Source organism: Megalops cyprinoides, chromosome 13, assembly GCF_013368585.1.
Source record: "Megalops cyprinoides isolate fMegCyp1 chromosome 13, fMegCyp1.pri, whole genome shotgun sequence".
Taxonomy (NCBI): Eukaryota; Metazoa; Chordata; class Actinopteri; order Elopiformes; family Megalopidae; genus Megalops; species Megalops cyprinoides.
In genome coordinates, this window is record NC_050595.1 from 8,565,384 (window position 1) to 8,580,798 (window position 15,415).

At 49.7% G+C, this 15,415-nt stretch overlaps 1 protein-coding gene across 3 annotated transcripts in view; it reads left to right on the plus strand.

Moving 5' to 3' along the window:
* Positions 1-15,415, plus strand: part of LOC118788526 (DENN domain-containing protein 5A) — a 46,362-nt gene that overhangs the window by 18,641 nt on the left and 12,306 nt on the right. Inside the window, exons 2-11 of one of the 3 annotated variants that reach the window (XM_036544545.1) lie at positions 2,072-2,143; positions 3,092-3,201; positions 3,667-4,336; positions 7,830-8,017; positions 9,686-10,000; positions 11,749-11,964; positions 12,354-12,588; positions 12,963-13,052; positions 13,926-14,076; positions 14,880-14,973. In XM_036544545.1, coding sequence (XP_036400438.1) covers positions 2,072-2,143; positions 3,092-3,201; positions 3,667-4,336; positions 7,830-8,017; positions 9,686-10,000; positions 11,749-11,964; positions 12,354-12,588; positions 12,963-13,052; positions 13,926-14,076; positions 14,880-14,973 — 2,141 coding nt within the window. The remainder of the gene's footprint in view (positions 1-2,071; positions 2,144-3,091; positions 3,202-3,666; positions 4,337-7,829; positions 8,018-9,685; positions 10,001-11,748; positions 11,965-12,353; positions 12,589-12,962; positions 13,053-13,925; positions 14,077-14,879; positions 14,974-15,415) is intronic. The other 2 variants (XM_036544546.1, XM_036544547.1) reach the window with 2 other exon arrangements.

The window sequence follows — 15,415 nt, forward strand, 5'->3', positions numbered from 1 at the left end:
CTTCCGAAACTTGCCCAAGGGTACGAAAGAAATGTCGCGCCAGGAAATGAGGCCGTGCAGGCTATGAGCCCTGATGTGTCATCTTTGGGGCAGGGGGGAGTTGAAATGCATCATGGGATTACGCTTGGTGAGTGTATCGTGGGAGCAGCGTCAGACACTGAAGTGAGAGTTTTTCTCGCCGGCAAGTCATGGGTCTGTCACGGGCGAGTCTGAGCAGAGCGGCCCCTCCCACAGCCTCGGGGCTCCTTCAGCTGCAGCTCACCGAGCCTAACGTCCCTGGCAGAGAGACGGAAGAAAGGCAGGATTCTCATCACGGCGGGCGAGATGAGTGAAGTGGGCGCTGAGAGCGTTCCCTCCTCCTACGCCCCCCCAGCCCCCCTCACAGACACACACACGCACGCATACACGCACACCGTCACTCCTCCTCCTCTAGGAGGTGCATGAGCTCTGAGCTTGATTGGCTCAGCAGGCTGATGTCGTGGGGGTCATGTGAGGCCGGCTGCTGGGCGATGAAGCATTGGGCCTGAGGCCTGCGGGCCGAGCGCAGCTTTATGGAGGCCGCTCTCCTCCAGGATTGGGTTTATCGCACTGTAAACGGTATACAGGTTTCGATGCTGTTATTCATGCGAGCGTCCATGCTTGGTTGGCTTTTCTGAAGAATAATACAGAGGTCCAGTATTAGCCTGGCATAGGGGAGACCGCTAACCACACTGCAGGTTTTAGGGCAGGTCCCTCCTTACCATTAGGCTTATCACTCTAAACAATATGCAGGTGATGATGCGGTTATTCATGCAGGCGTCCATGCTGTATGGATTTTAGCCTGCTGTAGCGCTCTCTCAGCACTCAGCAGCACGGCGTCACCGCCCGCGGGCATCACGCACACAGCAATGAGGCGGCGGTTTGGGAGCTCAGGATGCCAGTCAGACGGCTGCCCTCGTCTTGCCCGGGCGCGCACGATTAGGCCCCTGTCACCGCGGGCGCCGCTGGCAAGCCTTTGTCACCATGCATTTCTGCTGCTGCTCAAATCACATTATATAAACATGACTTTTTTTTCCTCCTCCTTCCGCTGCAAGGACGACCTTGATTGCACTAGGCCCGTTTCACTGTAACATGGTTAATAATGGACACTGGCCCAGGCATGTATGTCTGCTTTTGATAATGCCATTTAAGTGGCCCTCTTCAACCTTCTGAATGCCCTTCCTAAACTTACATTACATTATTGTCATTTATCAGATGCTCTTATCCAGAGTGACTTAACACAGCTTACAATTTTAACATGTTAAGCATTTATACATCTGGGTATTTACTCAGGCTATTGTGGGTTAACTGTTTTGCCGAGATGTACAGCAGCAGCCCCAGTGGGGGATCAAACCAGCAACCTTTCAGTTACAAGCCCATTTCCCTACCACTATGCTGCCGCCCCACATACTACTCTGCCACCCAAGAGGCAGTGTAGCTTATAGGCAGTGTAACATTACTCCTAACAAAGGCAGGTGTGCCACCCTCATGGGGAAGAACTCCTATAGGGGGTGTATACACACTTCAGCATGACACGTCTGGAAATTTCCTATGAAATCAAGTCACAAGGGAATTAAAGGGGAAGTGGTACTGTTTAGAATGCATGATTGTTAAAGATTTGCTCTTTTGCCTTTAAGGTATAGCTTTTGCGATGATGTCATGCACAGCTCTGTCACGTTGTATCTGTATTTGACTCCTGAAGCTGCTGATGTCTAACCATATCCCCACTTGTGTTATTACCGTACTGCATTTCAAGCACATAAGCCTCTAATCCGAGCTAGAAAGAGCAAAACGGAGATTAGCATGAATTTCAAGTAGGTTAGCGTTTAAATTCAGAGACATTTTACAACCCAGACAGTTTAAAACAAGCTGGGAGGAGCTGACCCCTTTGTCAGGGCTGAGTCCTTACCCAGCCAACTAACACCCAGCACTGTCACAATGTTCCGGTAACATTGAGAGAACATTACTGTAGCAGCTGGGAATACAGATGTATGTGAGAAGTGATGCGGTATTCCAGGTCATGTGATTAACTGTTGTTTTATCTGTCGTATAGCTTTATGCCAGTATATACAGGCTACTAAATTCAGAGATGGAGCCAGACGAATGTCGGCGAGTACCAACGAAGGTAACCCCCCTCCCCCCGCCCCCATCCCCCCCTTTCCCAACGGCCCCTTTGATCTTCTCAGCTCTGCTTGCGTCCCTTTAACCTACAACCTTTAACCTGACACCCCCCCCCCCTTCTTTCACAGAACTCCTGTTTTGTTTTTACGTTTCTGAGCTGAGCACTTCCGCAAAGGTGGAGGGAATTCTGGGAGCACCTCTCTTACTGCCTGTCCTCCACCCCCCCCACCACCTCCTCCTCCACCTCCTCCTCCTCCTCCAGCAGCTACTGAACAGCAAGCCAATCTGTTTGACAAACACTGCCTCCACCTCACATACCCAGTGCAGCTGCCACTGGGCGTTGCTTGGTCAATGTCTACTGTCCCTTCCTCCTCTATGAATGAATCTTCAGCAACGTGTTCACGTGCGCGCCACCTCAGCTTGACCTTTGGTTTGATTTTTTTTTTTCATTGGTTGGTTGACTGTTTCTTCATTTCTTTTTTTTTTCCTGTATTGCTGTAAACGCTGCCACCTTTTTTCAGCTCCTGGCGTTTATATGTGTTTACCTTAACTGCTTGGTGCTGCTATAAATATAAACAGTGTATGGATAATAGTTCACAATTTAAGCTTCCTCTGCCTACACAATCTCCCCTCTGTAAACTCCTCACTAACTGTGCGGCTCTACGTTTTTTTCCCCCTGCAGTCAGTCTGACCTTTTCTTAATATCTGCAGTATATTCTCCTATCTGGCTTTTACCCAAACTTAGGTGAAGGTGGCAGCTCTATACAATACAGCTCTCTTTCACTCAAGACAAATGTGCCGACTGCCTTGTTTCCTGCGGATGGTGTCTTGCGCCTCAAGCCTGTCTCTGATTGGGTGTTTCTGTGCACATGCTCATGCTCCGCCCCCTGTGTTGCCCTCTGGCACCGCCTCTGACCCTGCCTCCCTCTCTCTCCACCTCTCTCTCCATCAGGTGAGAATTTTGAGCAGAGTCCCCTGCGGAGAACCTTCAAGTCCAAAGTTCTGGCGCACTACCCTGAGAATGTGGAGTGGAGCCCCTTCGACCAGGATGCTGTGGGCATGGTGAGGCCAGAGGAGTGCTTATATCTCAGAAATTAATGAACGATCAGGGTTTTGAGAAATACTGTACTTAGAAGATTTACAAATGAACATTTGTGCAATTCACTCATACCAGTTTGCATAATAGGTGACTTTATCTGTGGCACTTTATTGCACAATGGGTGACTCTGTCTTTGGCATTATATCCTTTGGCCCATTTATACAGCTGTGTATTCATTGGAGCAATTCGAGCAAAGTAGTTGAACCTCGCTCTAGTCTAACAGTGTCCCACTTGGGATTTGAGATGGCAACCCTTGTGTTCAGACTCCTGCCCTTTGGTCACTACTCAGTGGTCCTGCCAGCTCAGCTGAGTGGTGCGGTGATTGGCTGACTGGAGGCAGCCGATTGGTGGAGTGATTGGCTGACTGGAGGCAGCCGATTGGTGGAGCGACCTCGCTGACCCCGCCTCTCTCCCTTTCCCCCCCACAGCTCTGCATGCCGAAGGGCCTGTCGTTCCGCACGCAGGCGGACTCGCGCGAGCCGCAGTTCCACTCCTTCATCATCACGCGCGAGGACGGCTCGCGCTCCTACGGCTTCGCCCTCACCTTCTACGAGGAGGTGACCAGCAAGCAGATCTGCTCGGCCATGCAGACGCTCTACCACATGCACAACGCCGAGCGCTACGACATCCTGCACTCGCCCTCGGGGCCCTGCCCCGCCGCCGCCCCCCCACGGCCCGGCGCCCTGCACCCCTCGCCCGCCCTCTCCCGCCTGCAGCGCTTCAACTCCTACGACATCAGCCGCGACACGCTCTACGTCTCCAAGTGCATCTGCCTGATGGCGCCCATGGCGTTCCCTCAGGCCTGCCGCAAGGCGCTGGAGCAGCTGCACCGGGCTGTCACCTCCCCGCAGCCGCCACCGCTGCCGCTGGAGAGCTACGTCTACAACATCCTGTACGAGGTGCCGCTGCCGCCCGCGGGGCGCTCGCTCAAGTTCTCGGGCGTCTACGGCCCCATCGTGTGCCAGCGGCCCAGCACGGCCGAGCTGCCCCTCTTCGACTTCCCCATCAGGGAGGTGTTCGAGCTCCTTGGGGTGGAGAACGTCCTGCAGCTCTTCACCTGCGCCCTGCTGGAGATCCAGATCCTGCTCTACTCTCAGCGTAAGTCCCCCCCCCCCCCCCCCCCCCGGCTGCCCCACGGCATTGTGGGTAGCGTGGCCCTGCATCGTCGTCGCCCTTTGACCGTGATTTAGCATGGGGTGATTCCCGGGGGAGGGGGAGATCCACACACGGCTAGATGCATTTTCCATGGGCGGTTTGCCCATGAAACGGTAAATTGCATTGCTATAAATGTACAATGCTGTTTAATTATTCATGAATACAAATGTAAACACAACTGCACTGTGACTTTACAGCATGTACATCCACTTGGTGCTTGACATTTATTGAGTGGTTGGTTGAAGATCTTGTGCTCTTTTGCGTGTATCAAGAATGTTCCAAGAAGTCATCAACTGAATGTAGTTTAGTGTAAGCAAAGAGATCCCTTTTAATAAACAAAGAATATCAGTTTGCATAGCAGATGAGTGGTGTACCTATACCAATGATATAAGTCAAAATAAGATTTTAGACACAAGACTTAAGGAAGTAGGCCAAAATGATGATTTTGGCTTAGTGGAAGGACATTTTTCCGTGATTTGATGCTTTCTACATGGCTTTCATGATAAATGATTTTAATCTTACTGAGCTATTAATAGTTAACGTAGCTTTACGGAGATTTCTCTGTTCTGCGAATTGTGAATTAGATCGCAATTACAGGAACAGGAGTTAAATCCAGATGAACTTTTGTGAACTCAGATAACAAATCACAATACATTCCAGGCGCGACTTTACGTGTGCCCTAAACCAGACGGATTAGCACAACTGCGTCAGAGACCGGGAGTAAAAGAGTCTGCGTTGTTTTAACGTAGTCATCGTTACCTAAACAATAAAACACCATCACCGAGTTATCGCTCGCCAAGCTTGCTGCGTCATTCTGTAGATGGGTAATACAGTTAAGGCTGGCCGAGCCGCGTCGCAGTGTTGCTAATAGACGGCATTTTTCTCCGGTTTGCTGTGAAGAGGAGGGAGGGGGGTCTCTGCGCGGTGCGTTCAGCGGGAATCGTCCGCCTTGTTTTCGCCCTCTCTCGTTAATTCCAAGGCGCACTACCGCGAATCGCGGGTTGTTTATCCTCCTGGCTGACAGATAAATGAAATGTTCCACGCCGTCAGCCAGCCGCCGCGGAGAGGGCGGTTTAATGAATGTGTCGAGGTGTAGGCAGGTGTTCAGCGATCATGAGGTGCAACGCATTATCCGGCCCATCAGAGTCGCTCCCGGCCCCACGCGTCATTAAAATGTCATTTCAGAGAGAAAACTTCATTCTTTTGGAAATCGTTGTTTGCAGAACCTAAACGGCGCAAGTCCAGTGCCCAAAAGTGTCTCGGTGAAATTTGCTAGTTTAAATTGGCAGGCTAGTTAGGGGGGCTCACCTTAAAATTCTTTCGAAAATTTTTCGCAGACATGTGCCACTGAAGGAAAATTCTGCATTTTGTTAGCAAATAAAAACATCCCCTTAAAAGGGGAAGTGATGGAGACCCTTTGATCATCTGAATCGTACAAACCACTGCTTAACAATCTGAAGAATTTACTGCAGAAACCCAGGGGATCAACGGTGGATTCCTGGAAGGTTGGCTCATATTGGAAATTAGGCTGCTGTCATTAGCATGTCAGAAATGTGTAGGTTCCTCTTTTTCAGCCTTGCACGCTAAGCCCCTTCTGCTGGGTAGGTTTGATTCTTTTATATGTTCAGAAGGATTTGCGTATAATTGAGCTTCCTGGAATTACATTCCCCGGAACTGGGGGGTGGGGGTAGAATCAGAGAAGCAAAGAGACAGTTTGTATCAATTAGGATTACAACGAAGAGCGAATTATTTGCAAAACGCAGGGATGCGTTTTTTTTTTTCAGGTGCATTGCTGTGGTGTTGCTCGGCAACGCATTGGGGAAAAAAAGGAGGACGGCAGTGATGCAGCGGAAATACGATTGGTCAGAAATTACATCACCCTCTTTTTTGTACCAGAAGTCTCAGTGCTGCAGACTGTGTGTGCACAGAGTGTTCTCAAGAAGCAGGCCTGCCGGTCTCCAGACAAAGACAGACAGGGGAGTCATTAGATGGAGATGCAGACATGGAGGGCAGGGATGTTCTCTACTAAAAAGGAAGTGATGCCAGTCGCGGTGCTAAAAATAGGCCCATAATTCATAGCTCAGACACACAGGCCTGCCCGTCCGCGCGTCCTCCGAACCGGCATCTGCTGTTTTTCCTCCCCTGCAGCAAATAGGGCCATTTGAAGACTTCCAGTCGCCCGTCTTCGCGGCGCACCATATTTGGGCTGCTGCTTCTGGTCCTTCTAGTCAGAGAACCACGATTGGGCAGGAAGCCCACTATAAGTCAGCCTGTCACAGCGGAGAACAGGGAGGTGACTGAGTCGGCACTGACGCAGCATCACCGCTGAGCTCCTAATGATTTCCTCCGATCAGATACCCGATTAGCGGTCCTATCACGCTGTGTTCTGACCCGGAGGGCTACAGATGGCCCACTGGCAGGGCCTGGCACTGGTGCGGGACAGAGTTAGCGCTGCTGCGGTCATGTGATGAAAGGGCCTGTTGTTCCGGCAGTGAGAGCAGGCCATCCGGATTAGTATTCCTGTGCCTGAGTCACAGAGCGCTTTCGGGGAGATGAATCCGCTACCGGAAGAGAAGTGGGCAGAGAGAGACCCAGCCTGCAAAAGAGACTTCTTTTCAGGGACTAGAGGACAGGCAGAATGTAGGAGTAGGAGTAGGGGCCATTTTTGCAAAAGGACACCAATGCTCGGCAGTTAGGCTGTATGGTGTACGGTGATTTTAAGAAGGCGAGTATATCTGGAGGGGAGCTTAGTTGGAAATATTTATAGGCAGATGGCAAACAGGATGTCAAACGCTTCATCGTGTGTGTATTTGTAGTGCCTGAAACAACAAATGCCAGTAACTGGCTGTTCGCGCTTCTCAACATCAAAGTCACAATGTTCATGTTTACCTGTGTATTTATGTAATATTAGTCACACAAAGGTCTGACTACAGAAGGTTCTAGCAGCTTCTATGATATATCCTGACTACATCAGGGCCAGTTTCAATGGTTCATTTATCAAGCACCACTGCATTGTATGAGGAGTGTCAAGTGTCAATATGTAGAGTCCCTCAGGACCGGTGGACTGTTAACAGCTGACAAGGGGTGCTGTCAGCGATGTTTAATCACAATAACATAAGGTCATAGCTAGATGGTTTCCGGAAAAACAAATCAGTTTTTTCACTTGGTGCACGTCTTCATGATTAAATCCATGAATTGGGAACCTGGAGATGGGAAGAGTTATAGTTATAACAAACGCATAGGGTCCACTGAGGTTCAGCTGGGGGGGATCATCGGCGGCAAATTGGGTAATTAGTAAAGTGCCTTTGTGTGAGCTGACTTTGATGTGGATCGAGGGGGGTGTTTTTTCTGTTTCCATACAGTGTGGAGCCCGGACCACAGAGCTGTGGCCCAGGACTGGTGGCTAACATCGTTCCGTCCCCTTTGTCCCCTGCAGATTACCAGAGGCTGATGACTGTGGCGGAGAGCATCACGGCTTTAATGTTCCCCTTCCAGTGGCAGCACGTGTACGTGCCCATCCTGCCTGCCTCCCTGCTGCACTTCCTGGACGCCCCCGTGCCCTACCTCATGGGCCTGCACTCCAACGGCCAGGACGACCGCTCCAAGCTGGAGCTGCCTCAGGAGGTGGGCTCACCACGTTCCTGGGAAACGCTCCCACAACACTGAAAGCTACATGTTCCACAGGCCTTGTAGAGTCCCAGCTCAGTCCCTGTAAGCCCCGTTAGCAGACGCCCTCCTTTGGATGGTGTTTAGTATGATTACAGTGCAAGCGCTGCTGTTCTGAGGGAGGGTACCCCAGGCCCCATGTTCCCCATCGTGCGCATGGTGAAAGCAGTGGCATCCTCAAACCGCCTGCTCACAGTATCAGCAACCTCCACGGCCTCCGGGAGAAGATTACACCGTTTTTGTAATTATCACGATTGTTCTCCCAGGTTCCGCCCCCCTCTGCCTCTCTCCTGCCGTCACCCCCACCCCCTCCTCTCCCTCTGTCTCTCCTCACCACACATACACACACACACACACACACACACACACACACACAAACTGTTTTTCCATGAAAAGGCCAAGGCAGGAATCACCGAGGTGGAATTATCTTTTTTTTTTCCCTCTCCATAAACATTCCCTGCCGGAAGTGATGGCAAATCATTTTTAATCAGATTGCAGTCCACGGGTGCGCTGTGTGCTCAGCATACTAACGCAGGTGGCGGGAGCGGGGGGTTCCTCTCGCGGTGTTTGCAGACCCCCCTCCATCCTAATCTCATCCATCTCCTGCTTGATATATTGTACCGCGCCGATAGCGTTAAATTGCGGATCCTTCTGTGAGCGTCCCAGGGCGTCACACGCAGATTAGATGCAATTTACAGCTGCCTCGGCATGTTTCTTCTTTGTCACAAGATTGATCTTGATTGTAACGCTCTTTCAGACATTTCCTCCAACCCCCCCAACACACACACACACACAAACTCTAAACACAACCTTATTTTTCATAACAGCAGCAGTGGTTTGAAAAACCCTGTGGGCGGATGTTTAATTGAATTTGGAGATGACTCTGTGGTTTTCTCTTTTTTTTTCTTTTTAATTCTCCTGATGTGGAAATGTAATCAAATGTGGATTCACTGCGTATTTTCAGAATCCCCCCGTAGGAATATCTCATATCTGGAGACATGTGTCTGCCACATTTCTCCTCTCTGTACTGCATGTGCTGATGAAAGTACATTACCCCTCTTAAGTCATACTAAGGTTCCCTAGTCCTCAGCATGCTTGTTTTGCTGATCCGGGTTGATGCATTGCCAACACTGCTTTTATACTATTGGAACCTTTCCAATGTGAACAGTCTAAATGCCTAAAAAGGCTGTGAGTTTGTGAGTGATACTAAAACTTTCTTTGTTTAATTTCACCAAGCCACCACTTAACCAAAGGTATTTAAGTGTCCTGTGCAGAGTGCAGCAGTATAAATGACAGTGAATATGATCTATGAGGGAAACAAGCTTTCGCTATACGTTTATGTATAAACGCATAATGTTAGTCGGAATGTTAAGGAAAATTAGTTTGTCAATATCCGTTTGACAAGTAGAATCTCCTTGTAATTTTAGATTTTTGGAAATCCTAGATGACCCTATTCTCAATCTGTAATTGGGATTTGCCAACGGATATTGATGCAGATGTGTGTTATGACTGTGTTTGGCCACCTAGTGGATTAAAGTAGTAGTGCGTGCCAGCATGACACGGAGGCATTTTTGCTCCTCTGTTTTTAATGGTGTGACTATTAACCATGAACCGTCGCCACCTCAGGCCAACTTGTGCTTCGTGGACATTGACAACCATTTCATCGAGCTGCCGGAGGACCTGCCGCAGTTCCCCAACAAGCTGGAGTTCATCCAGGAGATCTCGGAGGTGCTGATGGCCTTCGCCGTGCCCCCGGAGGGCAACCTGCACTGCAGTGAGAGCGCGGCCAAGCTCAAGGGCTTCCGCACCTGCGACATGGCCTCCGACAAGCGCAACGGCAACCTGGGCGGCTCGCCGCTCAACTCCTACCTGCTGAAGGAGAACGAGACCATCGCCCGGCTGCAGGCCCTGGTGAAGAGGACCGGGGTCAGCCTGGAGAAGGTGAGGCCAGCGGTCACACCCCTTCAAGATGAAGCTGAAAGCTCATCTCTTCAATCGTTATCTTTACTCTACCTTCCTCTCTATCTATCCTATCCATCCTTATTTTCTATTTAAAAAAGTACTCTTCACTAGTTTAGCACTTAACTCAGTATTTTACTGACCTCTTAGCATTGTGATGCACTTATGTGGAAGTTGCTCTGGGTAAGAGCATCTCCAAAATGACGTAATATGAAGTAACGTAATGAAAAAAATCACAAACACTTACGCTTTGGTGTACAGACTGCAGAAGTTATTTCAAGCTCAGCTCTGTCAGCAAAACAAGAGATGCAGAAATGAATTAATGAGAAATTTTACCACTGATGCAGGCAAGTATTATCAGCTTTCACACTGGAGGCAGAGACCCTTAGACGGATCAAGGCCAGGCTGGGCAACGAGCTGGATACACTCTGTGCTACAAGAAAAGTGATGAGGCTAGCTGAACTGAACATCCTGTTCTCGTCATCAAACATCTTAGGTTTTTGTAAACCGTCTTTATGAATCATATAGTGCTATGCAGCTTATACAGCGCTGGACATACTCGTTCTGAATGTGGCTTTTCCATGACTATCATCTCTGGGCATGAGAAAGGAGATAGGAATGTGGAGCGGTGTGCCCGCTTCGCTTTGACCGCATGGAGCAGAAAGGCACGGCTTTATCGACAGGCATGCTGAGGGGCTTAAATGGTGTCGTAGTGAGCTGGCCCACACACGGCTCCCAACGCCTGGCACCATCTGTTCGAGACACATGACGGTGAACATGTTCTTCCTGTGGGCTCCAGCAGAAGATGAACAGTCATGGGCGTGCCTGACTAGCGCCTGATCGGCCGCGCGGTGTCAGGGTTTTGTGTAAGAGAGGCCTGTTAATATTGTCGGCCGGTGAAAGGATTGTCGGAAACCCGGCCCTCGTCTCCAGCACTGAAGCAGCTTAGCGGCGGAGGCAGATACCGCCTGTTTTCTGCGTGAGGGATTGACCTCCGCGTCTCATTTAAGCCGTGAGGTCAGCAGCCGTTTACTGTAAACGGCCGCCGTCTGACCTGTGGCCTCAGAGGCACGGCACACCTGGGGTCACATGAGGTCACGGCCCGGCCAGGGGACCTCAGGGCAGGGCTGTAGAACTGGGCCAGTGGTGTCGGTGCCCCAGACCCAGTCTGGACGGGGCTACGGGTGTCACTGTGACAGGTCAGCTCCGGTCCATCTGCCCAGTCCGTTTCTCACGCTCTCGAGCGCATTGCTGCTCATGTTTTAGGAGTCAGGCACTTCGGGGGGCGAATGACTCGGCTGCGGTTTAATAGAGGGCCGTGTTTGTTTTGCAAATGAAAGAAATGCCTCATGTTTCCTTTCCCAGGCTCCTGTCACCCCCAGGCTAACATGCCAGAGTGCAGATAAGATGATGTGAAGTGACAGTCTCTCCCTCTCCCTTCTGCTCTGCCTCTCCCCTCTGTCGCCATCTCCCTCTCTCTCCTCTCCTGCTTATCTCTTTTCTTTTTTCACCATTGCCGTTTCCTTTCCTCTTGTTTTATGTCGTCTCCATTTTCTGTTCCACTCTGCTGTTCTCTCTTTTTATCTGCATCTTTCTCTCTTTTTACTTCTCTTTCCTGTTTTCCTCCTTTCTCCATTACTCCCCCCTTTCCCCTACTCTCTCTTCCTTTCTCTCACTTTCACTCCATTTCCTCTTCACCCCCCCCCCCTTCCTCTCTCTCTGTCTCTCAGCTGGACGTGAAGGAGAACGCCAGCAGTAACAAGGATCTGAAGGTGCAGTGCGACGAGGAGGAGCTGAAGATGCACCAGCTCAACATCCAGGTGCGCGAGGTCTTCGCCAACCGCTTCACGCAGATGTTCGCCGACTACGAGGTGTTCGTCATCCAGCCCAGCCAGGACAAGGAGTCGTGGTTCAGCAACCGAGAGCAGATGCAGAACTTTGACAAGGTGAGCGCGACAGGGGCAGTCCCAAATCATCAGCTGTACTGGCTGTGCAGAGCGCTGTGGGTCAGATATGCCTTTCGGGAACATAGCAACTCAGTCAACGCAATGCCTCAGTGAATGTCTAGCTCTATGAATGGGTCACAAGTTGAAATGTGAGCAATATAACATGTCATTAACTGGCAAGGCTCCCTCTGGAAATGTACTCTGTTTTATGAAAATTCAATATAAATCCTCTTGTTGCTGTTTTTTTACTTGTTAACAATTTTTTGTTGCTCTGTAAGGACTCTTCAGAGGTCAGGTCATTTAGACTGCTTATAACAGCCCCTTAGAAAAAAAAAATTTTCTGCAGTCATAATTTCATGGAAAAATGCGACACTTTTTGTCCCCTCCAGGCCTCCTTCCTGTCAGACCAGCCGGAGCCCTACTTGCCCTTCCTCTCCCGCTTCCTGGAGACCCAGATGTTCGCCTCCTTCATTGACAGCAAGATCCTGTGCCACGACGACGAGGACAAGGAGCACGCGCTGCGGGTGTTTGACGCGCGCGTCGACAAGATCCGCATGCTGAACGTGCGCACGCCGACGCTGCGCACGTCCATGTACCAGAAGTGCGCTAACATCGACGAGTCAGGTGAGGATGCAGGGCGAGGACATGGCAACTCATAATTCATACCAGTATTTGGAAACATATGACTTCCGTATCCTTTGATGCAACCTGTACACCTTACCAGGTGCTGATTAATCTGTTTACTGTCTGCGTGTGTAAAGGTTTTGAGTGCCTAAGATGTCTTCCTTTGGCAATGAATAAATGTTGTGTTGAGAATTCAAAGGATCAGTAAAAGGGGTTCTCTCACACCCTTACTGGACAGCCTGCAAAGCTGTAGTATTAGATTGTTTCCTTTTAGGGTTGTGTAGGATATTTCAGTAGGCCTGTTAACTGTTTTTGCAGCTGGTCCTTCTGCGTTGACTGCTCCTTGCTGACAGACTGACTGTTTTCGTTTCCAGCCGCTGCTGTTAAAAAGCGCTTTGAGAAGGTCGATCTGATCGCCCTGCCCCCACACTGCCTCGATCTGGAGAACAACAAGGCCGATGATAGTAATGACATGTCTTGGCTTTCACCTGGCCTGTTTCTCTGGGTGGCGGTTTTACTGGCACATGCCCGCAGTGCATTATGGGAACGATAGGTCATCAGGGGGTTGAAGGATTAGGATAAACTCACCACTTTGTATGTAAATGAAAAGCAATGAGGGTGTATATTGAACTGTTTGAATGACCATTGTTTGTGCCAAATTAATATCAAGTTGGCCTTTTGGCACTGCGTATTGATCTTTCCATTATTGGATTTTAAGCTCAGCACTTTACAGACTTATCATAGTGATGAGCTCTGGAAGGATCCTCCTATATTGTTTTTCAGCAGTGCCAGAAGCAAGCTTTACTCTGCTCCCCAAAGCAACATCAGACTGATGTTTTGTTCTGACTTTTGTTCATTGTTATGTAAGTTTTAGCAATAGAAAATTAGTTAATGCATTCTCATTTTATTACTGATGTACAGCTCAGTCAATTCAAACTTTGTGGCGAGTCTTTCTCATTTTGCACTGCAGACATGCAAGTTACTAATCACTGGAAGATATGTCTTATAACCCAATCAAGTTACTGCCCTTGTGTAACGCACCTCGACTGTAATTTGAAGACTTTGTGCACGTGCGGAAGATGTTGGTGTTGGTGGTGTGAACTGCTTGCGAGTCGCGCTGTAGCCATCACTAACAGGGGATTTGCCTGGTGTTAAGATGGCAGTGGGTGTCAGACGGTGTGAAGTAGTTTAATTGAACAGCCTTCACCCCTCAGCCGAATGCCCTTTGAGTGCAGGGTACAGGGCGATCCGGAGCTTTCCTCCCCTGGAGATATCGGGCTCTCAGTTTGTTCCTGTGAGGCGGCTTGTGACTGTCTCTCTCCTCTGTGTCACCCCAGAGAAGGCCATCGAGATGCGGCTGTCGAAGATCGACCACACGGCTCTGCACCCCCACCTGCTGGACATGAAGATCGGGCAGGGCCGCTATGAGCAAGGCTTCTTCCCCCGCCTGCAGTCCGATGTGCTGTCCACTGGGCCCACCAGCAACAAGTGAGTCTTTCCAAAGAGCATGCTGGGAAATATGCCAGACTCTTAACACAGAATCTTAGCCTTTCCTGCCTCACAGATAATGCTGATCTTTATCGATAATAGATTGGGTAGAGTTGGGCACAGTGAATGGGAAGCAGCCAATCAGTTGATTTTAAGATCAGTGAATCTGCACAACAGGCCCAAAAACATTGTGTATTGACTCCGTTGCTTCCTTCGCAGATAACAGATAATGTCACAGTATGTCACAGAATGTAGCGTGTTATTTGGCTTACCTAGGAACTTGGGTCCTTATTGTGCTGTGTGCAAAAATGAGTTAAAACCATAGAAAGTTGGTGGCTTCATGACGCACTAAGGACCACATGGAGGATTTAAGCAATAAAGTTTTGGGAAATAGCCAAACGGTCTTTTTTGCGTGATTAGCCTGCTGATTCGTTCCCATCAGCGGAACACATACAGCAGGGCTTTCGTCAGCGTTTCTCTGAACTAATTCCTGCATAAACTCATTCTAGTGCCCCAGTTTTGGCAAGCAGCGGAGGAGTTTAGAAGTACAGAGAGACCCTGCTGGGGAACACGGGGGAGTGATTAACAGCAGACGTGGTTTGAATATGAAATGATAGTGATAAAAGCTACATTTAGGCTGATAGGAAATGGTGATAACAGAATATATAAGCGCAGGCAAGTCTGGCAGTATACCACAGTGGTGTAGGTGGAACAGAAGCAGGAAATTGCTCCGTGTTGTCAGGATGGCTCACTGCTTGATTGTGACCTGTGACCTGATTTCATTGTCGTGTTTTCTGCTCCAGGTGGGCAAAGAGGAGCGCTCCCGCGCAGTGGAGGCGGAAGGACAGGCAGAAGCAGCATGCAGAACACCTGTACCTGGACAACGACCAGAGAGAGGTGAGCCCCTGTCGTCATGGTTACAGTCCTGCGGTATGTTCAGGTGGAACTGCTGGTGGTGCCGGCTTTCACTGCTGTCTCTTTGCACGTGTTTGTGATCTTTGTTACGTGTACTTTTGCATGACTTTTTTTGTCTTGTCTTCTCCGCTGCATGGGCCTCGCTTTTCTCTGTGTCTCCTTCTTCCTGACATAACATACATGCACATACATGCACATATATGCACACACACACACACACACACACACACACACACACACACACACACAAAAGCACATGCCTGTGCACACACATGCACATACACACACCTACATATATGCATACACACACACCCACCTGTCCACACACGCATATGCATGCTGGCATCTACACATATGCGCATACACACACACACACACACACACACACACACACACACACGCACACACGGACACACACGCATGC